The 20814-nt window shown below is 46.8% G+C and overlaps 1 protein-coding gene across 2 annotated transcripts in view; it reads left to right on the top strand.

The window, feature by feature from the left end:
• FERMT3 (FERM domain containing kindlin 3) overlaps positions 1–20814 on the top strand; it is a 111259-nt gene that overhangs the window by 55267 nt on the left and 35178 nt on the right. For both annotated transcript variants that reach the window (XM_075836838.1, XM_075836839.1), the window contains exons 5-7: positions 1142–1313; positions 4959–5061; positions 5150–5257. In XM_075836838.1, the coding sequence (XP_075692953.1) occupies positions 1142–1313; positions 4959–5061; positions 5150–5257 (383 nt within the window). The remainder of the gene's footprint in view (positions 1–1141; positions 1314–4958; positions 5062–5149; positions 5258–20814) is intronic.

Below are 20814 nucleotides of genomic sequence, written 5' to 3'. Positions count from 1 at the left end.
TCTCACAATGAAGTGAATGTGAGAAGGCTGCAATACTCTGATTTGCACTACATCTGTGTCGACGATTCTCAGAGAGCAAGTAGAAATGAAGGGGTAGCATGATATAGTGCTGGACAGAGTACCGTTAACAGGCGGTGCCACGGTAGGGGGGCCCAGAAAATTTAGCTGTAAGGGGCCCTGAAATTCCTGATGGCGGCCCTGAGTGTGATGCATCACTATGGTCGGCGGGTGATGGGCAGGAGCCTCCCCAGTTGGAGACAGCGGGAGTGGCAGGTGGATAGGTTGTAGCCACAGTAAGCAGCCACAGAGGCCTAGTGGCAGGCCTGAACTTTGAAAGAGGACGTCCTGTGTATCAGGAACAGAGTGCCCGTGACTTTGTACTATCAAATGGTGAGCCAGCCATCATCACCTGCCTGAACTGCCAGTTTATAACGTTGCTGAGAGACTGTGCCCTCTGCTGAGGAGTGTTGTGTTTTGTCTGCTGTGGTCGCGTGTCAGAGTAACAAAAGGCTCTTCTTTGCCACTATTCCTGCTCTCTGTACCATCTTTTCCGTGACTACCCTGCATTGGCCTTACACCATCCAGGTCCAGGGTCGGACTGGCCCACCAGAAAACCAGAGGATCCTCCGGTGGGCCCAGGCTCTAACACAATAATGGGCCTTAAAGGTCCAGCAGAAGACAACCTCATTTGGAGGTGACTTTGGAGCAATCACTTGCCACTAGGGTCTATTTCTCATGAGTTGATTCATAAATGACCTATTAGACCTTGTCGATGATATATCCTGTGTATACAATGATAGCAACAAGGACTATGATGAAATAAAAGTAGACATTTTCTATATGTATGGAGGGTGGGCCCTCAAAATGATATCCTCTGGTGGGCCCAAGGAACCCTAGTCCGTCGCTGCCCAGGACTCACATTATAGTGCTGATTCCTGGATATATAGCTATCCCACATTTTAGTCTCTTATTTTCCACATTCATCTGACCCGTTCTATCTCATGATTGTCATAATTTTTCCCACCCATTGTAATTTTTTCATTGACCTCTACTCTCATTTGACCCCTGCTTTGCATTTGTATTGATATTTCTGTTGTGCATTTCATTCTCCTAATTTTAGAACATATTTCCTCTTTTACAGCCCGAGAAGGACAGGTACAGTTTGGGGGAGTTCCAGCCCACTTTATTGGTTGTCCTGAAGGACAGGAGTGCTACAGAGCCTTATCGGTCTGCCAAACAGGTCTGACTCCTGAAAATATACAAAAAAGATACAAGGCCAATTCAGTGACTGATAAAACGGCAGTGCATGCCAGGTATGAACTGCAGCATGGACAAAAATGTGTTAATCCTTCGTTTTTTAAATAGTGTCACATTCAATGTTCATTAGTAGAGTTAGCTATGTAACCTAGAGCCCATCTTGAAATGAGCAAATAACAAGGGTAAATCCAATGAATCTACAAGGATAATTGTATGGTATTGGCATATATTTAATCATTAGGACAAGCTAGTAAATGTGCAACATTATTCCATCAATATCTACGAGTCTACGACACATGTTTAAAGCTGATGTATTTGGGCTTGATCCCATCTGGAGATGTCTTGATATCAGGGGCATAACTAGCATTCATAAGGCCCATAGCAAAGACAGAATTGGCCACTTATTACCTAGTTTATAAGGAATGGATAGATAGATAGATAGATAGATAGATAGATAGATAGATAGATAGATAGATAGATAGATAGATAGATAGATAGATAGATAGATAGATAGATAGATAGATAGATAGATAGATAGATAGATATAGACATCTTTAAAGGCGATGGAAACCTTTAAAGACTTTTTTATTATTTTTGAGATACAACTTCTATGTATTCTGGATACATAGAAACTGTATCTTGCGTGAGACCTGCTGTCCCCGAAGCCATCAGTCCCGCTGACCTGGCAGACTCGGGTTTCAGCGCAAGATACAGCTTCTACGTATCCATGATACATAGAACCTGTATCTCAAAAAGTAAAAACATTTTTTAATAAAAACAAATGACAAAGTTGCAGTAAACACAATAATAATTTTTTTTAGCAAGAAAAAAAAGTCTTCAAAGGTTTCTACAGCCTTTGAAATTGTTGTCCCAAAAGAACAACAGGGGGTGCCAAGACAAGTTTGCAAACGCAATATGTAGACCTGTGTTTCCCTAGACCGGGACCCACTTTTGGCCGAGACTTTTGTTTGGGACCCCCACTACCGTACTTCATCATTCGTAGTTAGATGCCGGTACTTAGCTCCATTCTAAAAAGTCCCTGCAACATTGAAAACAGCGACAATTGTGCGGGTGGAGGATGGGGCGGGGTCACGGTATCCTGCTACTGTGCGTCACGGAGGCCCGACTATGGCTGCTGATGGTGGGTCATGTGACCTGACCCATCCATTGGTGGCCAAGAGAGGCGTAGCTAGGGGTTTAGAACAAGGGATGTGAAAGACATCTGAGTGGGCCTCAACCCAGTGGGCCTCCCACACAGTATAATGACCCCTTAGTGGCCGCCACACAGTATAATGCCCCTATAGGTGCCCCACACAGTACTACACCCCTATAATACCAATATATAATGCCCCCATAGTGCCTCCCTACACAGTATATTGCCCATAAAGCTGCCCCCACACAGTATAATGTCCCATAACTGCCTACACACAGTATAATAACCCCTTAGTGCCCCCCCCACAGAGTATAATGCCCCCATAGCTGCCCCCACAGGATAATGCCCCTATAGCTGCGCCCACACAGTATAATGCTCCCATAGCTGCCCCACACAGTATAAGGCCCCTATAGCTGCCCCCACACAGTATAATGACCCCTTAGTGCCCCCATACAGTATATTAATCCCACAGCTGTCCCCACAGGATAATACCCCTATAGCTGCCCCATACAGTATAATGCCCTATAGCTGCCCCACACAGTATATTGCCCCTATATCTGCCCCCACACAGTATAATGCTCCTGTAGCTGCTCTCCCCACAGTATAATGCCCCCCATAGCTGCTCCCACACAGTAAAATGGCCCATAGCTGTCCCCATGCAGTATAATATCCCCATAACTGCCACCTCACAATATAATGCCCCACGGCTGCCCCTACACAGTATAATGCCCCAATACCTGCCACCTCACAGTATAATGCCCCACAGCTGCTCCCACGCAATATAATGCCGCCATAGCTGCCCCAACAGGATAATGCCCCTATATCTGCCCCCACACAGTATAATGCTCCTATAGCTGCTCTCCCCGCAGTATAGTGCCCCCCATAGCTGCTCCCACACAGTAAAATGCCCCATAGCTGTCCCCATGCAGTATAATATCCCCATAACCGTCACCTCACAATATAATGCCCCACAGCTGCCCCTACACAGTATAATAACCCCAATAGCTGCCACCTCACAGTATAATGCCCCACAGCTGCCCCCACACAGTATAATGCCCCCATTGCTGTCCCCACAGGATAATGCCCTATATCTGCCCCCACACAGTGTAATGCTCCTATAGCTGCTCTCCCCACTGTATAGTGCCCCCCATAGCTGCCCCCACACAGTAAAATGCGCCATAGCTGTCTCCATGCAGTATAATATCGCCATAACCACCACCTCACAATATAATGCCCCACAGCTGCCCCCATGCAGTATAATATCCCCATAACTGCCATCTCAGAATATAATGCCCCACAGCTGCCCCCATGCAGTATAATATCCCCATAACCGCCATCTCACAATATAATGCCCCACAGCTGTCCCCATACAGTATAATGCCCCCATAGATGCCTCTACACAGCTCCAATAGTGACTAATAAAAATAAAAAAAACATATTCACCTATGTCCGTTCCCACGACGGGTGGAGTAGATCCTTCTGCTCCTCCGGTCTGTGCAGTGTGGGGCTCAGCGCAGACAGGTGCGATGACATCACTACATCGCGCCTGTCTGCTCCAAGCTGCTCACGGCTAAGGGCTCACGGCAAAGTGAAAGCTGGAGCAAGGAGCAATGAGTTGAAACTGGGACATCAGTCAGCGGCTCACAACCCTCTTGAGGTCTTCACATGACCCACTAGGGGGTTGCGACCCACAATTTGGGAAACCATGATCTAGACATTTGAACAAATGTTATGTTTTGTGTGATCTAGCAGAATAATATATAATACAAGGATATTTACCAAAGTGTTATAAGATGTCTTTGAATGATACTGATCGCTTAAAAAAAACTTGGCTTACACAAACCGATTTTTGACCCATTCGTTTCACTGGATCACAATATTGCAGCTTATATGGCTTTTAGTAAGATGTGTGTTTTTAATTGATGCCTAAATGAACAATATTAAAAAAAAGTTGACCTTTAGACTAATTAATTTTTTATAACAGGGCTATAAGCCAGTTCAGGTGTGGGCATCCATGGCTTTTATATGGAGAGTAACATTCCTATATAAGCTATACCGTTGGATATCAAATTAGTAATATCATTAAGCCCACAATCACGTATTTGTAATATAGAGTATATGCCAGCAGCCAGTCTCTTCATGCAGGTGCCACCGTGTCAAGGGATCGATGAACCAATATAATGCAAATTTATAAAGATCATAGGTGAAAATCATTTCATATTTTGCAAGGAAATCATCTTTTAATATACTGAATACACTGAAAAAGCTGTTCTGTGGACCAGTGTCCGCATACTACACCACAACCAAAAATATTCTGTTCCCTCTACAAAAGGGGAGCAGCTTTCTGAAAGGACTGAGTTTTTAATTTTCTCTTCTCAGTCTATTCTGCAAATATGTCATCACCTCTGCAATGCAGGCCATGTTTCTGTTAGACGTAGAAGTAACTTATTTGAACATATGCCAATGTCTGTTTGTACTGCACCCAGTTGTCCTTCTGCACTACCCTATATACTATGCAGTTGTATTCATATTATTGTCTTGTATACAGGTGGCTTGATTCCTCCAAGTCTCTCATGCAACAAGGAGTCCAGGAAGGCGATAGACTATGGCTTCAATTTAAATATTACACTTTCCATGACTTAGATCCAAAGGTGAGAGACAATATAACATGGAAGAATAGAGGACTACAGAGAAAAGGGTACGATACAGGAAGTATTTATTTAAAATGTTTTACCTTAGATGGATGCTGTACGGATCAACCTACTATTTGAACAGGCGCGGTGGGCAGTTCTGTTAGAGGAAACCGAGTGCACAGAAGAAGAGATGATGACATTTGCTGCTCTACAGGTACTAAATATTTCAACGATTATTTTTTCAACAAAATACACTAAGCTCTGCTATGTTATATGTTATCATATGTGATGGGTAAACTAACCTAAAGAGGACCTATCGCGTCCCCTGACCTATCTGTTTTAGTGAAAAAATATATATATTCCCCATGAAATCACAATTCTGGAGTATCTTTTCTTAGACCTCTGTGTTGTACTGTTCCTTTGTTATTCCTTCTAGAAATGTATGAATAAATTGACAATTGAGTGTTACCAGTTGGGGGTTGATGTGTCCCTACACACACTGACACTGTCCAATCAGTGCTGGCAGAGTGAGACTATGTAGGGACGCACGACTTTGACAAGGACCCAGTTGTCAATTTATGAATAAATTTCTAGGAGGAATAACAGAGGAACGGCGCAATGCAGAGTTCCAGAAAATTAGTTCCAGAATTGTTATTTTAAGGGGAATGCAATTATTTACTAAAATAGACATGTCAGGAGAGGTGACAGGTCATTTTTAAAGCCACGGTAGTTCATTAGGGCCACACTATACAGGAAGTATTATACCTTTACATTTTTATGATTTCTTTATTTACATTATTGAAATTTGATGAGATTTTTAACCAACTAAAGGTCAGACTTGCGAAACTAGGGGGCTCCTAACATAATCTTACATTTCTTTAATCGTTTTTACAGAATATATACAAAGGATTTGTATATATACAAAGCTCTTAGTTTTAAGGATGATATGCTTAGGGTATGTTCACACGCTTAACCAAAAACGTCTGAAAATACGGAGCTGTTTTCAAGGGAAAACAGCTCCTGATTTTCAGGAGTTTTTTAATCAAACTCGCATTTTTCGCTGCGTTTTTGACGGACGTTTTTGGAGCTGTTTTTCTATAGAGTCAATGAAAAAGGACTCCAAAAACATCCCAAGAAGTGACATGCACTTCTTTTTCGCAAGGGGAGTCTTTTTATGTGCCATTTTTGGAAAACGAGGTGTAAAAAACCGCCCCGTCGGAACAGAACGCCGTATTTCCCATTGAAGTCAATGGGCAGGTGTTTGTAGGCGTTCTGCTTCAGTTTTTTCAGGCGTTTTTCGAGGCGTAAATACCCCGAAATACGCCTGAAAACACTCCGTGTGAACATACCCTTACATAGAAATCAGTGTATGCATCTTTATCCTCACGAGCAAGGACACGGCTGTAAGCAATCTGCCTCCCACCTTTATTTTGATATTGTGTATATTGAAACTGTGAGCTCAGCAATCTATGATCATGTTAGAACTTGTTTTTCTTGTATTACACTAGAACTTGTCTGTGTCTCCTTGAAAGAAAAATTATAGTTTGCTGGCATAGTTGCATGAAATAAAAGACAATGCTGCATTGTATACCAATGAGGATATCTTAAAGGAGACTTGTATGACATAAAAGTCAGATGATTGGGATGCATCACCATGGAGTGACTTCATTGAGCCTGAGATCTCGCAAAGTGGGCACCAGTTCTAACCCTCATTGGAAAGATGACAGCTGACTTATGTTTAATTTCCAAATAAATTATTAGGAAGTATAGAAACCTATTATTGAGCAGACTCCAAAATGTATCCTTTCATACAAACTGTTTAGCTTATGCGTGCCGTAAAAAAGTTTCCTCCTAACTCTGACTAATAGAGCAACAGGTTTTCTATGGTCGGGTCATTTGAACATTCTATGCATTTTTAAAGCCCCATCCTAGCCCTGCCTCTGCCTTTTAAAAACAGCTGCACTTCAACGTCATCTGTAGAACATGATAAAAGTACAGACTATACTAGAATAATAATCAGGCCCAACCACATATAATTATTATAAGGTGGCAAACCTTAAAATCAGTTTTGCCTAGACCTTTCTTTCTTTCTAAACCACTGCAATTTTTATTTCCTGCCAACATCCTTCTTAAGCTGGCCTGACCCAGCATCTTGCACTTGGTAAGCCTTGAAGCAGCAGACTACCAAGATATTTATAAATGGCCTGTTTTATTAAAATAAATGACTCAGAGACTCAGCGTGGGTATAAAGTGGGGGTAGGCCACAGCTTTTATTATAGCATGGAGGAAAACCTTGTCCGTAGCTAAGTCTGGAAGATCTTTTTGTTCTTTGGAAAAATACTGTCACCTCAAGTGCCCCGCCATCGCTTCCGCGGTGGGCACGTCTTTGTTGATATGGCAGGTGACTGAGCCTAAACGGACATGGTTCTTCCACACCGTCAGCTGTGACTAGGAATGAAGAAAAAGGGGGATGAATAACACACAGAGATACATGTAACCACAAGCAATGGCACACTTGCCAACATATAAAAAATGCAACATAAATGATGCAATGCCAACAAACAGTGCAATATAAAAAGTGCAATATAACAATGCAATAAAAACAGTAGGGCGGGTGGGCGGGAAGGTTCCTTCCAGGGCAGGAGGGGAGTCAAAGAGGAAGTGACTCCCCTGGGTAGCACCTTTTATATGGGTGGGAGCCCTTATCTTAAACCTAAACCAACCCCTAACTGAGAATCCAGGCTGCTGGGTAAATCCCTTAAGGGGACATACCTGCTAGTCACCAGCCCCCAAGCTTAGACTGCATGGGGCTGTGAGACTACCGAGATATTTATAAATGGCCTGTATTCTTAAAATAAATGACTCAGAGACTCAGCGTGGGTATAAAGTGGGGGTAGGCCACAACTTCTTATTATAACATGCAGGAATACCTTGACCGTAGCTAACTCCGGAAGATCTTGTTTTTCTTTGAAAAAATACCGTCACCTCGCGTGCCCCGCTGTCACGTTGAGTTCGTGGACCCACTGGGCCGTACCGCCTTGACGGTATGGCAGCTGGCCAAGAGGGCGCAGGTCACAGTCTATAGTTCATATAGGGTACCTGTGGAAGCTCAGACAGTAGCAGGACATGCTCGGCTGGGACTAGGCAGCAGGTAGACATCAGGCGTGGAGTAGCAGGACAGGTGTGGAATACAGCACAGCACGACTACAGCACAGCACGGCACTTGACCAGGATAGTACGGGATACAGGATATAGGTACGGGGAACACTGGGAACTGTAAAACACTAGGATATGACAAACAAAGCTCAGGCATGGAATAAAGGGGCTGGGCCCTTCTTATAGTCCTGGCACTCATGGGCCAATTATTCGGGACCCGGCCGAAGTGAGCGGAAGTGAGCGCTGGCGTCTCTTGAGGAGGAAACTGGGGCCAGCGCACGCAGACCCATTGCTGCGGCCGTCAGGAGGTGAGTGAGCCTGATGGCCCGCGGCCATGGACATGACTCCCTAAACCGCTGCCGCGGTGGGCACGTCTTTGTTGATACGGCAGGTGATTGAGCCTGAACGGACAAGGTCCTTCCACACCGCTATAGGAGTGAGGTGTACCCCTATACCGAGCTCCTACCCCCACCAGCCAAAAGAAAAAGGGCACTCTCAATAGCATCCTGAAGACCTTACAAGAAAATGTCCAGACCTATGTCATTCAAGTGGACACCATCACGTTACATCAAACCCTTGTTGTCCCCTTCTAACCACCCCGCCTTTTGAGCTTACGTGCCTAGACACTCGCATGTTGACCATGCGTCTCACTCTCTCAATAATGGCTGAATGATTACGAGCACCATTCCACATCACCCTGGGGACTATCTCCGACCAAACTATAATCAACTCGGAAAAAACGTGGCAAAACTATCAAAATCGGCAGGCCGTGCGTAACTTTTCTCAAGGCAACAACTTCGGGGAGAACTTGGAGCCATTTCAGGCACCAATAACCTTTCCAGGAAACCTCTGCTTGAGGGAAACCAAGGTTGGTGCCTCCAGGCCGATACAAAGCACGTTGTGCAGCCCAGTAAAAGTATGAGTGACCAAGCAGCCACACAATCGGCCTCTTGAAACCTATAAAGAAAAGAAAATGAAAACAATTATCAGGCTAACAAATGAGGACGAACATAGCGCCGAAATGCGTCCGACATCCAACTACCAATTTTTTTAACATCTGAATCTGACATTCCTGCCGCTTCCGCCACTGTCGCCGCGCCGATGCGGAACGAGTGGGTGCCAAATTCCGAGGGATTTACCCCGGATATTCCAAAACACTTCTTGAAAACGTTATAAAATTGGAATTTTGTCAATGGGGTACCATCACGGTCGATCAGAAAACCGGGACCTTGGGGACGAACAGTGACATAATAACAACCATAAATCAACGAATTCAAACTTCTCGATTTTTTTTCTCTAGTTTCCAAAGGGGCCACGCCACAAAAATAAGAATCACAAAATAATAAACCCGGATTTACCGGGCCCTGCTCAGGCTGTGCAATGGGCGCCCCTGGAGGATGCACAGAGGGGCTAGGACCCTCCAATTTCACTAACATGCATTTTAAAACATCCAACATATCACCCCCGCCAGTAGTGGCGGCCTTACCCCAAACTGGAACACAGGACAACTCACCAGTCAGATGCGTGGAGGGTAGTACATCAGGAGTCGGCACGGTAGGCAGCAGAGGAACTGCGGGAACCGCAGCAGCAGGCCCAGATGGTTGTCTCTCCTGCCCTCGGTTGTCAGACCGCCTACTCCGCCCATGTCTCTGGCTACCATGCGAACACCTCGTGTGACGACTGTCCCTACTGCTCACAGATGATGAGGAGGAATGGTGACCAGACCAGCCCCTGCGGGAACTGTGGGAATGTCTTCTACCGTGTCTGCTCCTTGAATGGCGTCTATAACCGCTCCTGCGTTCCCCGCTACAAGAACGCCTAGGAGAGCGACTTCGCCTCCTACGCCCATTGGCAAAAGTTTGACCTGACCCAGCTTCAGACAGGGTACGACTAAGCCCACCACGGGGCCCATCTCTCTGGGATGTATAACAGGTCACATGACGCTGACCAGCAATGAGGACCTGAGCGCCATACGTAGGCGCGCCTGGCACTAAGTCAAAAGGGTCATCGGAGCTGCTAATGGTCTGAGTGCCTAGCTCATCTTGGGGATCAACATTAACAATATTCTCTCTCTGCTGTGCCTGCTGCCTATTGTGTGCTATGCTATCTTGGAGTGGTGCAGAGCTAATAGACTGAGGAGGGGTGGTGGTGGAGCGTTCTTACCCCGACCAAGCCAACTCACCAATCTACCTGGTGGCTTTATTATTGGTGGCTCCCTGGGAGCATCTATAGCCACACCACTATCTTCCACCTGAAGAGTAGCAGCAGGGGAAGCTGACCGTGCAATATCAAGGGGCCCCACGCGCCGCTCTGTATGAACTTAAGAGCGGTCACGTGGTACGGCGCTTCTAACCGCCAGAGCCGGAGCTGAACTAGACAGCGCCTGGGAGTTTCTAGACGGCGCTCTGCCTCTCTGACGAGGTAGAGCAGGAGAAGGGCTCAGGCGAGAGGAGGGACAACAGCGCTGCGCAGTCCGCGCCTGCCTATTCACTGCCCGCCCGGACGCGTCAGATGATGGACCAGGGGGAGGAATCAAGCAGTGGAGTGAGCCAGCCAGCCAGCGCCTTCCCTGTCTATCTATCTTCTCATTCAGGAGAGCTAACAATGCAGCATCAGCCATTACACACTACCAGGTAAGTAGGAGATACGCCTCAAAGGTTCCTTCCAGGGCCGTAGGGGAGTCAAAGAGGAAGTGACTCCCCTGGGTAGCACCGATGGGTGGGAGGACACACCCTTATCTTAAACCTAAACCCACCTCTAACTGAGAACCCAGGCTGCTGGGTAAATTCCTTAAGGGGACATACCCGCTAGTCACCAGCCCCCAAGCTTAGACAGCATGGGGGCTGCAATTTTAAATGACTTAAACATGATACATAGCGTGTGGAGTACTCACCCCTGACACGCATGTTAAAGCCTGTCCCCATTCTCCCAAACTGCAGCATATGGCACTTCTTAGTAGCACATACACCGTGTTCCAAATTATTATGCACATTGGATTTAATTGTCATAAACATTTAATTATTAGTTTTTCAATTAAACTCATGGATGGTATTGTGTCTTAGGGCTCTTTGGATCATTGTAATCAATCTCAGACACCTGTAATAATTAGTTTGCCAGGTGTGCGAAATCAAAGGAAAACTACTTAAGAAGGACGTTCCACATTATTAAGCAGGCCACAGGTTTCAAGCAATATGGGAAAGAAAAAGGATCTCTCTGCTACCGAAAAGCGTGAAATAGTGCAATACCTTGGACAAGGTATGAAAACATTGGATATTTCAAGAAAACTTAAGCGTGATCATCGTACTGTGAAAAGATTTGTGGCTGATTCAGAGCACAGACGGGTTCGTTCAGATAAAGGCATAATGAGGAAGGCTTCTGCCAGACAAATTAATAGGATTATGAGAGCAGCTGCTAAAATGCCATTGCAAAGCAGCAAACAGGTATTTGAAGCTACTGGTGCCTCTGGAGTCCCGCGAACCTCAAGGTGCAGAATCCTCCAGAGGTTTGCAAGTGTGCATAAAGCAATTATTAGGTCACCCCTAAACAATGCTCACAAGCAGAAACGGTTGCAGTGGGCTCAGAAATACATGAAGACTAATTTTCAAACCGTGTTGTTTACTGATGGGTGCCGTGCAACCCTGGATGGTCCAGATGGATGGAGTAGTGGATGGTGGGTGAATGGCCACCATGTCCCAACAAGGCTGCGACGTCAGCAAAGAGGTGGCGGAGTCATGTTTTGGGCTGGAATCATGGGGAGAGAGCTGGTAGGCCCCTTTAGGGTCCCTGACGGTGTGAAATTGACCTCTGCAAAGTACGTAGAGTTTATGACTGACCACTTTCTTCCGTGGTACAAAAAGAAGAACCGTGCCTTCCATAGCAAAATTATCTTCATGCATAACAATGCACCATCTCATGCTGCAAAGAATACCTCTGTGTCATTGGCTGCTATGGGCATAAAAGGAGAGAAACTCATGGTGTGGCCCCCATGTTCCCCTGACCTCAACCCTATTGAGAACCTTTGGAGCATCCTCAAGCAAAATATCTATGAGGGTAGGAGGCAGTTCACATTAAAACAGAAGCTCTAGGAGGCTATTCTGACATCCTGCAAAGATATTCAAGCAGAAACTGTCCAAATACTCACAAATTCAATGGATGCAAGAATTGTGAAGGTGATATCAAAGAAGGGGTCCTATGTTAATATGTAACTTGGCCTGTTAAGTTTTTTTTTGATTGAAAGAGCTTTTGATTTCTGTAAATATGACCTCCTGATGCTGCAAATTCAAAAAATTACCATTTTAGTTCTCTTTACAACCTTTAAAATGTTTTCATCTCTGTTGTGCATAATAATTTGAAACAGTGCATTTTGAGTATTGCAGCACCCCTCTGACCTTACTGCAGCACCCTTCTGACCACCTTGCAGCACCCCTCTGAACTCATTGTAGCACCCCTCTGACCTTACTGCAGCACCCCTCTGACCATATTGCAGTACCCCCCCTGACCACATTGCAGCACCCCTCTAACCTCATTGCAGAACCCCTCTGACCATCATTGCATCACCCCTCTGACCTTACTGCAGCACCCCTCTGACCTTATTGTAGCACCCCTCTGACCTTATTGCAGCACCCCTCTGACCTTACTGCAGCACCCCTCTGACCTCATTGCAGCACCCCTCTGATCTCATCGCAGCACCCCTCTGACATTACTGCAGCACCCTTCTGACCACATTGCAGCACCCCTCTGACCTCATTGTAGCACCCCTCTGACCTTACTGCAGCACCCCTCTGACCATATTGCAGCACCCCTCTAACCTCATTGCAGCACCCCTCTGACCTCATTGCAGCACCCCTCTGACCTCATTGCAGCACCCCTCTGAACTTAATGTAGCACCACCCTGACCTTATTGCAGCACCCCTCTGACCTTACTGCAGCACCCCTATGACCTCATTGCAGCACCCCTCTGATCTCATCGCAGCACCCCTCTGACATTACTGCAGCACCCTTCTGACCAAACTGCAGCACCCCTCTGACTTCTTGCAGCACCCCTCTGACCTTACTGCAGCACCCATCTGACCACATTGCAGTACCCCTCTGACCTTACTGCATCACCCCTCTGACCACATTGCAGTACCCCTCTGACCTTATTGCAGCACCCCTCTGACCTTATTGCAGCACCCCTCTGACCTTATTGCAGCACCCCCTGACCTTATTGCAGCACCCCTCTGACCTTACTGCAGCACCCCTCTGACCTCATTGCAGCACCCCTCTGACCTCATGGCAGCACCCCTCTGACATTACTGCAGCACCCCTCTGACCACATTGCAGCACCCCTCTGACCTCATTGTAGCACCCCTCTGACCTTACTGCATCACCCCTCTGACCACATTGCAGTACCCCTCTGACCTTATTGCAGCACCCCTCTGACCTTATTGCAGCACCCCCCTGACCTTATTGCGGCACCCCTCTGACCTTATTGCGGCACCCCTCTGACCTTACTGCAGCACCCCTCTGACCTCATTGCAGCACCCCTCTGACCTCATTGCAGCACCCCTCTGACCTCATCGCAGCACCCCTCTGACATTACTGCAGCACCCTTCTGACCACATTGCAGCACCCCTCTGACCTCATTGTAGCACCCCTCTGACCTTACTGCAGCACCCCTCTGACCATATTGCAGCACCCCTCTGACCTCATTGCAGCACCCCTCTGACCTCATTGCAGCACCCCTCTGACCTTACTGCAGCACCCCTCTGACCACATTGCAGCACCCCTCTGACCTTATTGTAGCACCCCTCTGACCACATTGCAGTACCCCTCTGGCCTTATTGCAGCACCCCTCTGACTTCATTTCAGCACCCCCCTGACCTTACTGCAGCACCCCTCTGACCACATTGCAGTACCCCTCTGACCTTATTGCAGCACCCCTCTGACCTTACTGCAGCATCCCTCTGACCACATTGCAGCACCCCTCTGAACTCATTGTAGCACCCCTCTGACCTTACTGCAACACCCCTCTGACCATATTGCAGTACCCCTCTGACCACATTACAGCACCCCTCTAACCTCATTGCAGCACCCCTCTGACCTCATTGCAGCACCCCTCTGACCTTATTGCAGCACCCTTCTAACCTTATTGTAGCACCCCCCTGACCTTATTGCAGCACCCCTCTGACCTTACTGCAGCACCCCTCTGACCTCATTGCAGCACCCCTCTGATCTCATTGCAGCACCCCTCTGACCTTACTGCAGCACCCCTCTAACCTCATTGCAGCACCCCTCTGACCTCATTGCAGCACCCCTCTGACCTTACTGCAGCACCCCTCTGACCTTATTGTAGCACCCTCCTGACCTCATTGCATCACCCCTCTGACCTTACTGCAGCACCCCTCTGACCTTTTTGTAGCACCCCCCTGACCTTATTGCAGCACCCCTCTGACCTTACTGCAGCACCCCTCTGACCTTACTGCAGCACCCCTCTGACCTTATTGTAGCACCCCTCTGACCACATTGCAGTACCCCTCTGGCCTTATTGCAGCACCCCTCTGACTTCATTTCAGCACCCCCCTGACCTTACTGCAGCACCCCTCTGACCACATTGCAGTACCCCTTTGACCACATTGCAGTACCCCTCTGACCTTATTGCAGCACCCCTCTGACCTTACTGCAGCATCCCTCTGACCACATTGCAGCACCCCTCTGAACTCATTGTAGCACCCCTCTGACCTTACTGCAACACCCCTCTGACCATATTGCAGTACCCCTCTGACCACATTACAGCACCCCTCTGACCTCATTGCAGCACCCCTCTGACCTCATTGCAGCACCCCTCTGACCTTATTGCAGCACCCCTCTAACCTTATTGTAGCACCCCCTGACCTTATTGCAGCACCCCTCTGACCTTACTGCAGCACCCCTCTGACCTCATTGCAGCACCCCTCTGATCTCATTGCAGCACCCCTCTGACCTTACTGCAGCACCCCTCTAACCTCATTGCAGCACCCCTCTGACCTCATTGCAGCACCCCTCTGACCTTACTGCAGCACCCCTCTGACCTTATTGTAGCACCCCCCTGACCTCATTGCATCACCCCTCTGACCTTACTGCAGCACCCCTCTGACCTTTTTGTAGCACCCCCCTGACCTTATTGCAGCACCCCTCTGACCTTACTGCAGCACCCCTCTGACCTTACTGCAGCACCCCTCTGACCTCATTGCAGCACCCCTCTGACATTACTGCATGACCCTTCTGACCACATTGCAGCACCCCTCTGACCTCATTGTAGCACCCCTCTGACCTTACTGCAGCACCCCTCTGACCACATTGCAGTACCCCTCTGACCTTATTGCAGCACCCCTCTGACCTTATTGCAGCACCCCTCTGACTTCATTGCAGCACCCCTCTGACCTTACTGCAGCACCCATCTGACCACATTGCAGTACCCCTCTGACCTTACAGCATCACCCTTCTGACCACATTGCAGTACCCCTCTGACCTTATTGCAGCACCCCTCTGACCTTATTGCAGCACCCCCTGACCTTATTGCAGCACCCCTCCGACCATACTGCAGCACCCCTCTGACCTCATTGAGGCACCCTTCTGACCACATCGCAGCACCCCTCTGACATTACTGCAGCACCCTTCTGACCACATTGCAGCACCCCTCTGACCTCATTGTAGCACCCCTCTGACCTTACTGCAGCACCCCTCTGACCATATTGCAGTACCCATCTGACCACATTGCAGTACCCCTCTGACCTCATTGCAGCACCCCTCTGACCTTACTGCAGCACCCCTCTGACCTTATTGTAGCACCCCCCTGACCTTATTGCATCACCCCTCTGACCTTACTGCAGCACCCCTCTGACCTCATTGCAGCACCCCTCTGATCTCATCACAGCACCCCTCTGACATTACTGCATGACCCTTCTGACCACATTGCGGCACCCCTCTGACCTCATTGTAGCACCCCTCTGACCTTACTGCAGCACCCCTCTGACCACATTGCAGTACCCCTCTGACCTTATTGCAGCACCCCTCTGACCTTATTGCAGCACCCCTCTGACTTCATTGCAGCACCCCTCTGACCTTACTGCAGCACCCATCTGACCACATTGCAGTACCCCTCTGACCTTACTGCATCACCCTTCTGACCACATTGCAGTACCCCTCTGACCTTATTGCAGCACCCCTCTGACCTTATTGCAGCACCCCCTGACCTTATTGCAGCACCCCTCCGACTATACTGCAGCGCCCCTCTGACCTCATTGAGGCACCCTTCTGACCTCATCGCAGCACCCCTCTGACATTACTGCAGCACCCTTCTGACCACATTGCAGCACCCCTCTGACCTCATTGTAGCACCCCTCTGACCTTACTGCAGCACCCCTCTGACCATATTGCAGTACCCCTCTGACTTCATTGCAGCACATTGAAGTTTTCACAATTGTTTAATGGCGCATTCACCAGTAGTACATATCTATAATCATATCCATTCCTAGGGCTTTTGACAACCTTTTGCAAATGAGGATTAGTTAAACTTGGAACAGTAACAAATTAACCATTTTATCACTTTAAATCTTTGCACTACGGCACTTTACTAGTATACTTTGTTTCATTATCCTGGTAATTTGGGGTAACATTGGTATCCTTGTTAAACCCTCATTGCATTTACATATACCACACAGTGACGTCCCATCTTTGTTTCTGTGGGACTCATTTTTAACTGTATTTTTTAGGTCTATCAAATGAAATATTGTTCTTATTTTGACCAATTATTGGCCTTCTAGCACTCGTGTGTTCTTTTTTTTTGGGGGTTGATCATTTTACCACTCTAGTTGGAAATCTGTCCTCGTCATGTGATGCCCAAACAGGTGCAGAGTTCGTCACAAAAGGGAGACCTAGGATAACTGTACTTTACCTGTAACAAACCATGTACCTCTCAGAGCATCACATGTCCAGGACAGATTTTCAACCACTGGAACTATATAATAAAGACTACAAGCGGAGATCTGGATAAACCTGAAGAATTAAACGCAAAGTATATTAGAAAACAGTATAACTTTTCATTATATGATGATTTCATTATATGATGATTTCTACTAAACCCCTTTGATTTCCAACCAAAACAATATAAATTGCTATATACAGTATTAGTAGATCAGAAGTTAAAGCAATAGGCACAATCTGGTAAATTTTTTGGTTTTATTTACAGATATATTGGTATTTTTATGTTCTGTTGTTGTAGCCGGTTTGCAAATGTGACAACAGGAAACTCAGCAATATTCGCCTGTCAGCAACTGGTGGTAAATCTGCCAACTTATTATTAATTGAACACACAACCTTCCCTACCCCAGATGCTTAGACATGCTGTGCAGTTTCAGGAATCACAACTGCTTTCTTATATGTTATGTCTAGGGTGGGGAAGTACACAGAACTTGACGGCCTGAATGTATGCAAACCTCAAAATACGAATGCTTATTTGTGCCAGTAAAAGGAAAAGTTTACCTGGAAACAAGTTGATACATTATTTGGAAAGTTGGTGCGTGTTATTACATATGCGATGCTTGGCAGCACTGGAATATGTTCTGGTGAGTAGCAACAAACTGAGGACCTACGGGTTATTATTCTGGATCACCATGCTTACATGGAAACCAGCGTGGTCACCAAGCATACTGCAGTGTATGTGTTCATGTGAACTACCAGCATTTTTGTCCTCAGATTTTCATCTGGAAAAATGCCTAAGGCCCCATGCACACGAACGTATTTTTTTCCTCCTGTAAATACTGGCGTAAATACGGGTCCATTGTCACACGTCTTCGACGCATATTCCACCAGTATTTACGGACCCGTGCCCGTAAATACGGGTCCCGTGTCACCAGTATTCCACCCGTATTTACGGACCCGTTTTCTCTGCACTAATCGGCAGCCCCTTCTCTCTATCAGGCTAGAGAGAAGGGGCAGCCCTTTCGGGCAGAGTTTCCGCAGCGTTTGAAACGAAAAAAAAGTTCATACGTACCCCGGCCGTTGTCTTGGTGACGCGTCCCTCTTTTTACATCCAGTCCGACCTTCCTTGATGACGCAGCAGTCCATGTGACCGCTGCAGCCTGTGATTGGCCTGTGATTGGCTGCAGCGTTCACATGGGATGAAACGTCATCCCGGGAGGCCGGACTGGAGGAAGAAGAAGAAGAGTTCTGGGTAAGTTAACTTTTAATACTATTAACTCCAGCGATAGTGACTGTCCCGGGTGCTGAAAGAGTTACTGCCGATCAGTTAACTCTTTCAGCACCCTGGACAGTGACTATCCCCTGACGTCGCCTATCAACGCTCCCGTAATTACGGATGCACACACACAGCCACCCGTAATTACGGGAGCCCCATAGACTTCTATGGGCCTGCCCGTGCCGTTATTACGGCCTGAAATAGGACATGTTCTATATTTTTCAACGGCACGGGCACCTTCCCGTAAGCATACGGGAAGGTAGCCGTGGCCAATAGAAGCCTATGGGCCCGTAATTACGGGCGTTTTTACGTTCGTGTGCATGAGAGGTAAGTCAGTACTTTTTTATTGGTAGTGTATGGGGGGGGGGGGGGGGGGTTTGTCAGCAGATATAATCTTACCACAGTTTTTCGGTAACATAATATCTAAAAAATAATAACCTGTAGAACTGAAATTCTCCAGGTTACTTTAGCATTCAGAAACACTGAATACACTGATCATTTTATTCTTCCCTTGGTAGTGATGGGACAGTCATTAATTGGAAATGTTCCTGTTAAGACTTAAGGGTTTTTTACACAAGACGATTATCAAGCAGACAAGCGTTCACAGAACTCTCGTTGCGATAATTGCCCAGTTTAAACAGGAGAACAATCAGCAGATGAACGAGCAATCGATCGCCACATTTAAGAGGTTAATTGCCAAAGTCAGCGGCGATGAGCCGCTGATGGGCAACACTGGAGTGTCAGTTGTCGGGGACAGCTGACCTCCCGATTCCCGATGCACCGCTGGCCAGAAAGAGTGGAGTGTCAGCTGATAGTGTGCACCGGGAACGACTCAGTAACTATACATCCTCGTGTGGGAAGTAACCTCCCGCGATGACGTATTGTTACTGAGTGGTGCGGCTAGGGGTTAAGTGTTTACTTCTAGTAAATAATAAACTGTCCATAGTCATGTGATGGACACTCAGGTGCACAGCTTGTTACAGTTACAGTATGTGTATCAGAGCTGTATCTTCTAACGATTCCAGCACCTGTGTGTCCATCACATGACCACGGACATAATTGTATCCACTGAAAGTAAATAATGACTGTACCTACTTAATAACAACAAGCAGAGATCTTGAAAACCTTGAAGACTTAAGAAAGTATAGTGAAAAATTGTATTACTTTTAATTATACAAAAGAAAAAAACATGAATTTGCTGAGACTGGACAACCCCTTTAATAAAGATACAGTGAGCAAAAGACGTAGCTTGGAAAGGCTATGTAGACCTTTGAAAGTGAATTTTTTTTTAAAATAAAAATGTCAGTCAGCGTGTTTTGTGCAACTTTCAAATTCATTTTTATTAAAAATTATTTTTACTTTTTGAGCTACAGCTGCTCTTTATCCGGTATACAGAACAGCTGTATGTTTCGCTAAGACCTGAATGTCAGCAAGTCCTGAATGTCTCTGACACGCTGTTATCAATCACATCTAAGTTATGAACTTAGGATGTGATTAATAACAGGTGGATCCTGCTTGTCAGAGACACGTAGGACCTGCTTTCAGTGAACCCGTCAGACCTGCGGACCAGACGGGTACAGGATTCAGCGCAAGATACAGCTGTTCTGTATACAGGATACAGAGCAGCTGTAGCTCAAAAAGTAAAAATAATGTTTAATAAAAACTAATTTGAAAGTTGAACAAAACACGCTAACTGACAATTGTAATTAAAAAAAATTTACTTTCAAAAGTTTACATAGCCTTTAAGCCCCTGAACAAACACTCTACGTGAACCAAGGTTCTACCATATACATTACACCATATAGATCTCTGTTTACAGAATAAATATCACGTATTCATTCATATAGCAAGATAGCTATGTAGGTCTTGATTATGTCACTACGCAAATGGCATGATTAGTCATTCTGCCGTCACACCTCCCGCCTATAAGGCTGCTGTCAGGGCCAGCGTCAGCACCCGGCAAACCCGGGCAAGTGCCGGGAGCCCACTCCGCTTGGGGGGGCCCACTCGGCCCTCCGGGTGCTGACGCTGCCGTCGTTAAGGCCTCACTGTCCATATATGGACAGTGATGTAAGAAGAAGAGGAGTCCCAGGCAGAGCGCAAGCAGCAGTTTCTGGGAAAGCCCCTGACATCGCTGTCCATATATACATTCACTGTGCCGTGAGCAGCTCGCACCTGTCTGCGACGAGTCACTCACAGCACAGAGCAGAGGAGGAGAAGGATCCTCCACACGTCATGGGAACAGGGATAGGTAAGTAATTATGTTATTATTTTCTATTAGGTACATATGGGGGCATTATACTAGGTATGGGAGGAGGGTCCTAATGTAGCTGCTGAGGGGGCATTATACTGTATGTGGCAGCTATGGAGGGCATTATACTGTATGGGGGCATTACACT

This window comes from Rhinoderma darwinii, chromosome 9 (genome assembly GCF_050947455.1).
Source record: "Rhinoderma darwinii isolate aRhiDar2 chromosome 9, aRhiDar2.hap1, whole genome shotgun sequence".
NCBI lineage: Eukaryota > Metazoa > Chordata > Amphibia > Anura > Rhinodermatidae > Rhinoderma > Rhinoderma darwinii.
Note: the sequence above shows the minus strand (reverse complement) of the source record. Positions and strands in the feature narration are given on the sequence as shown.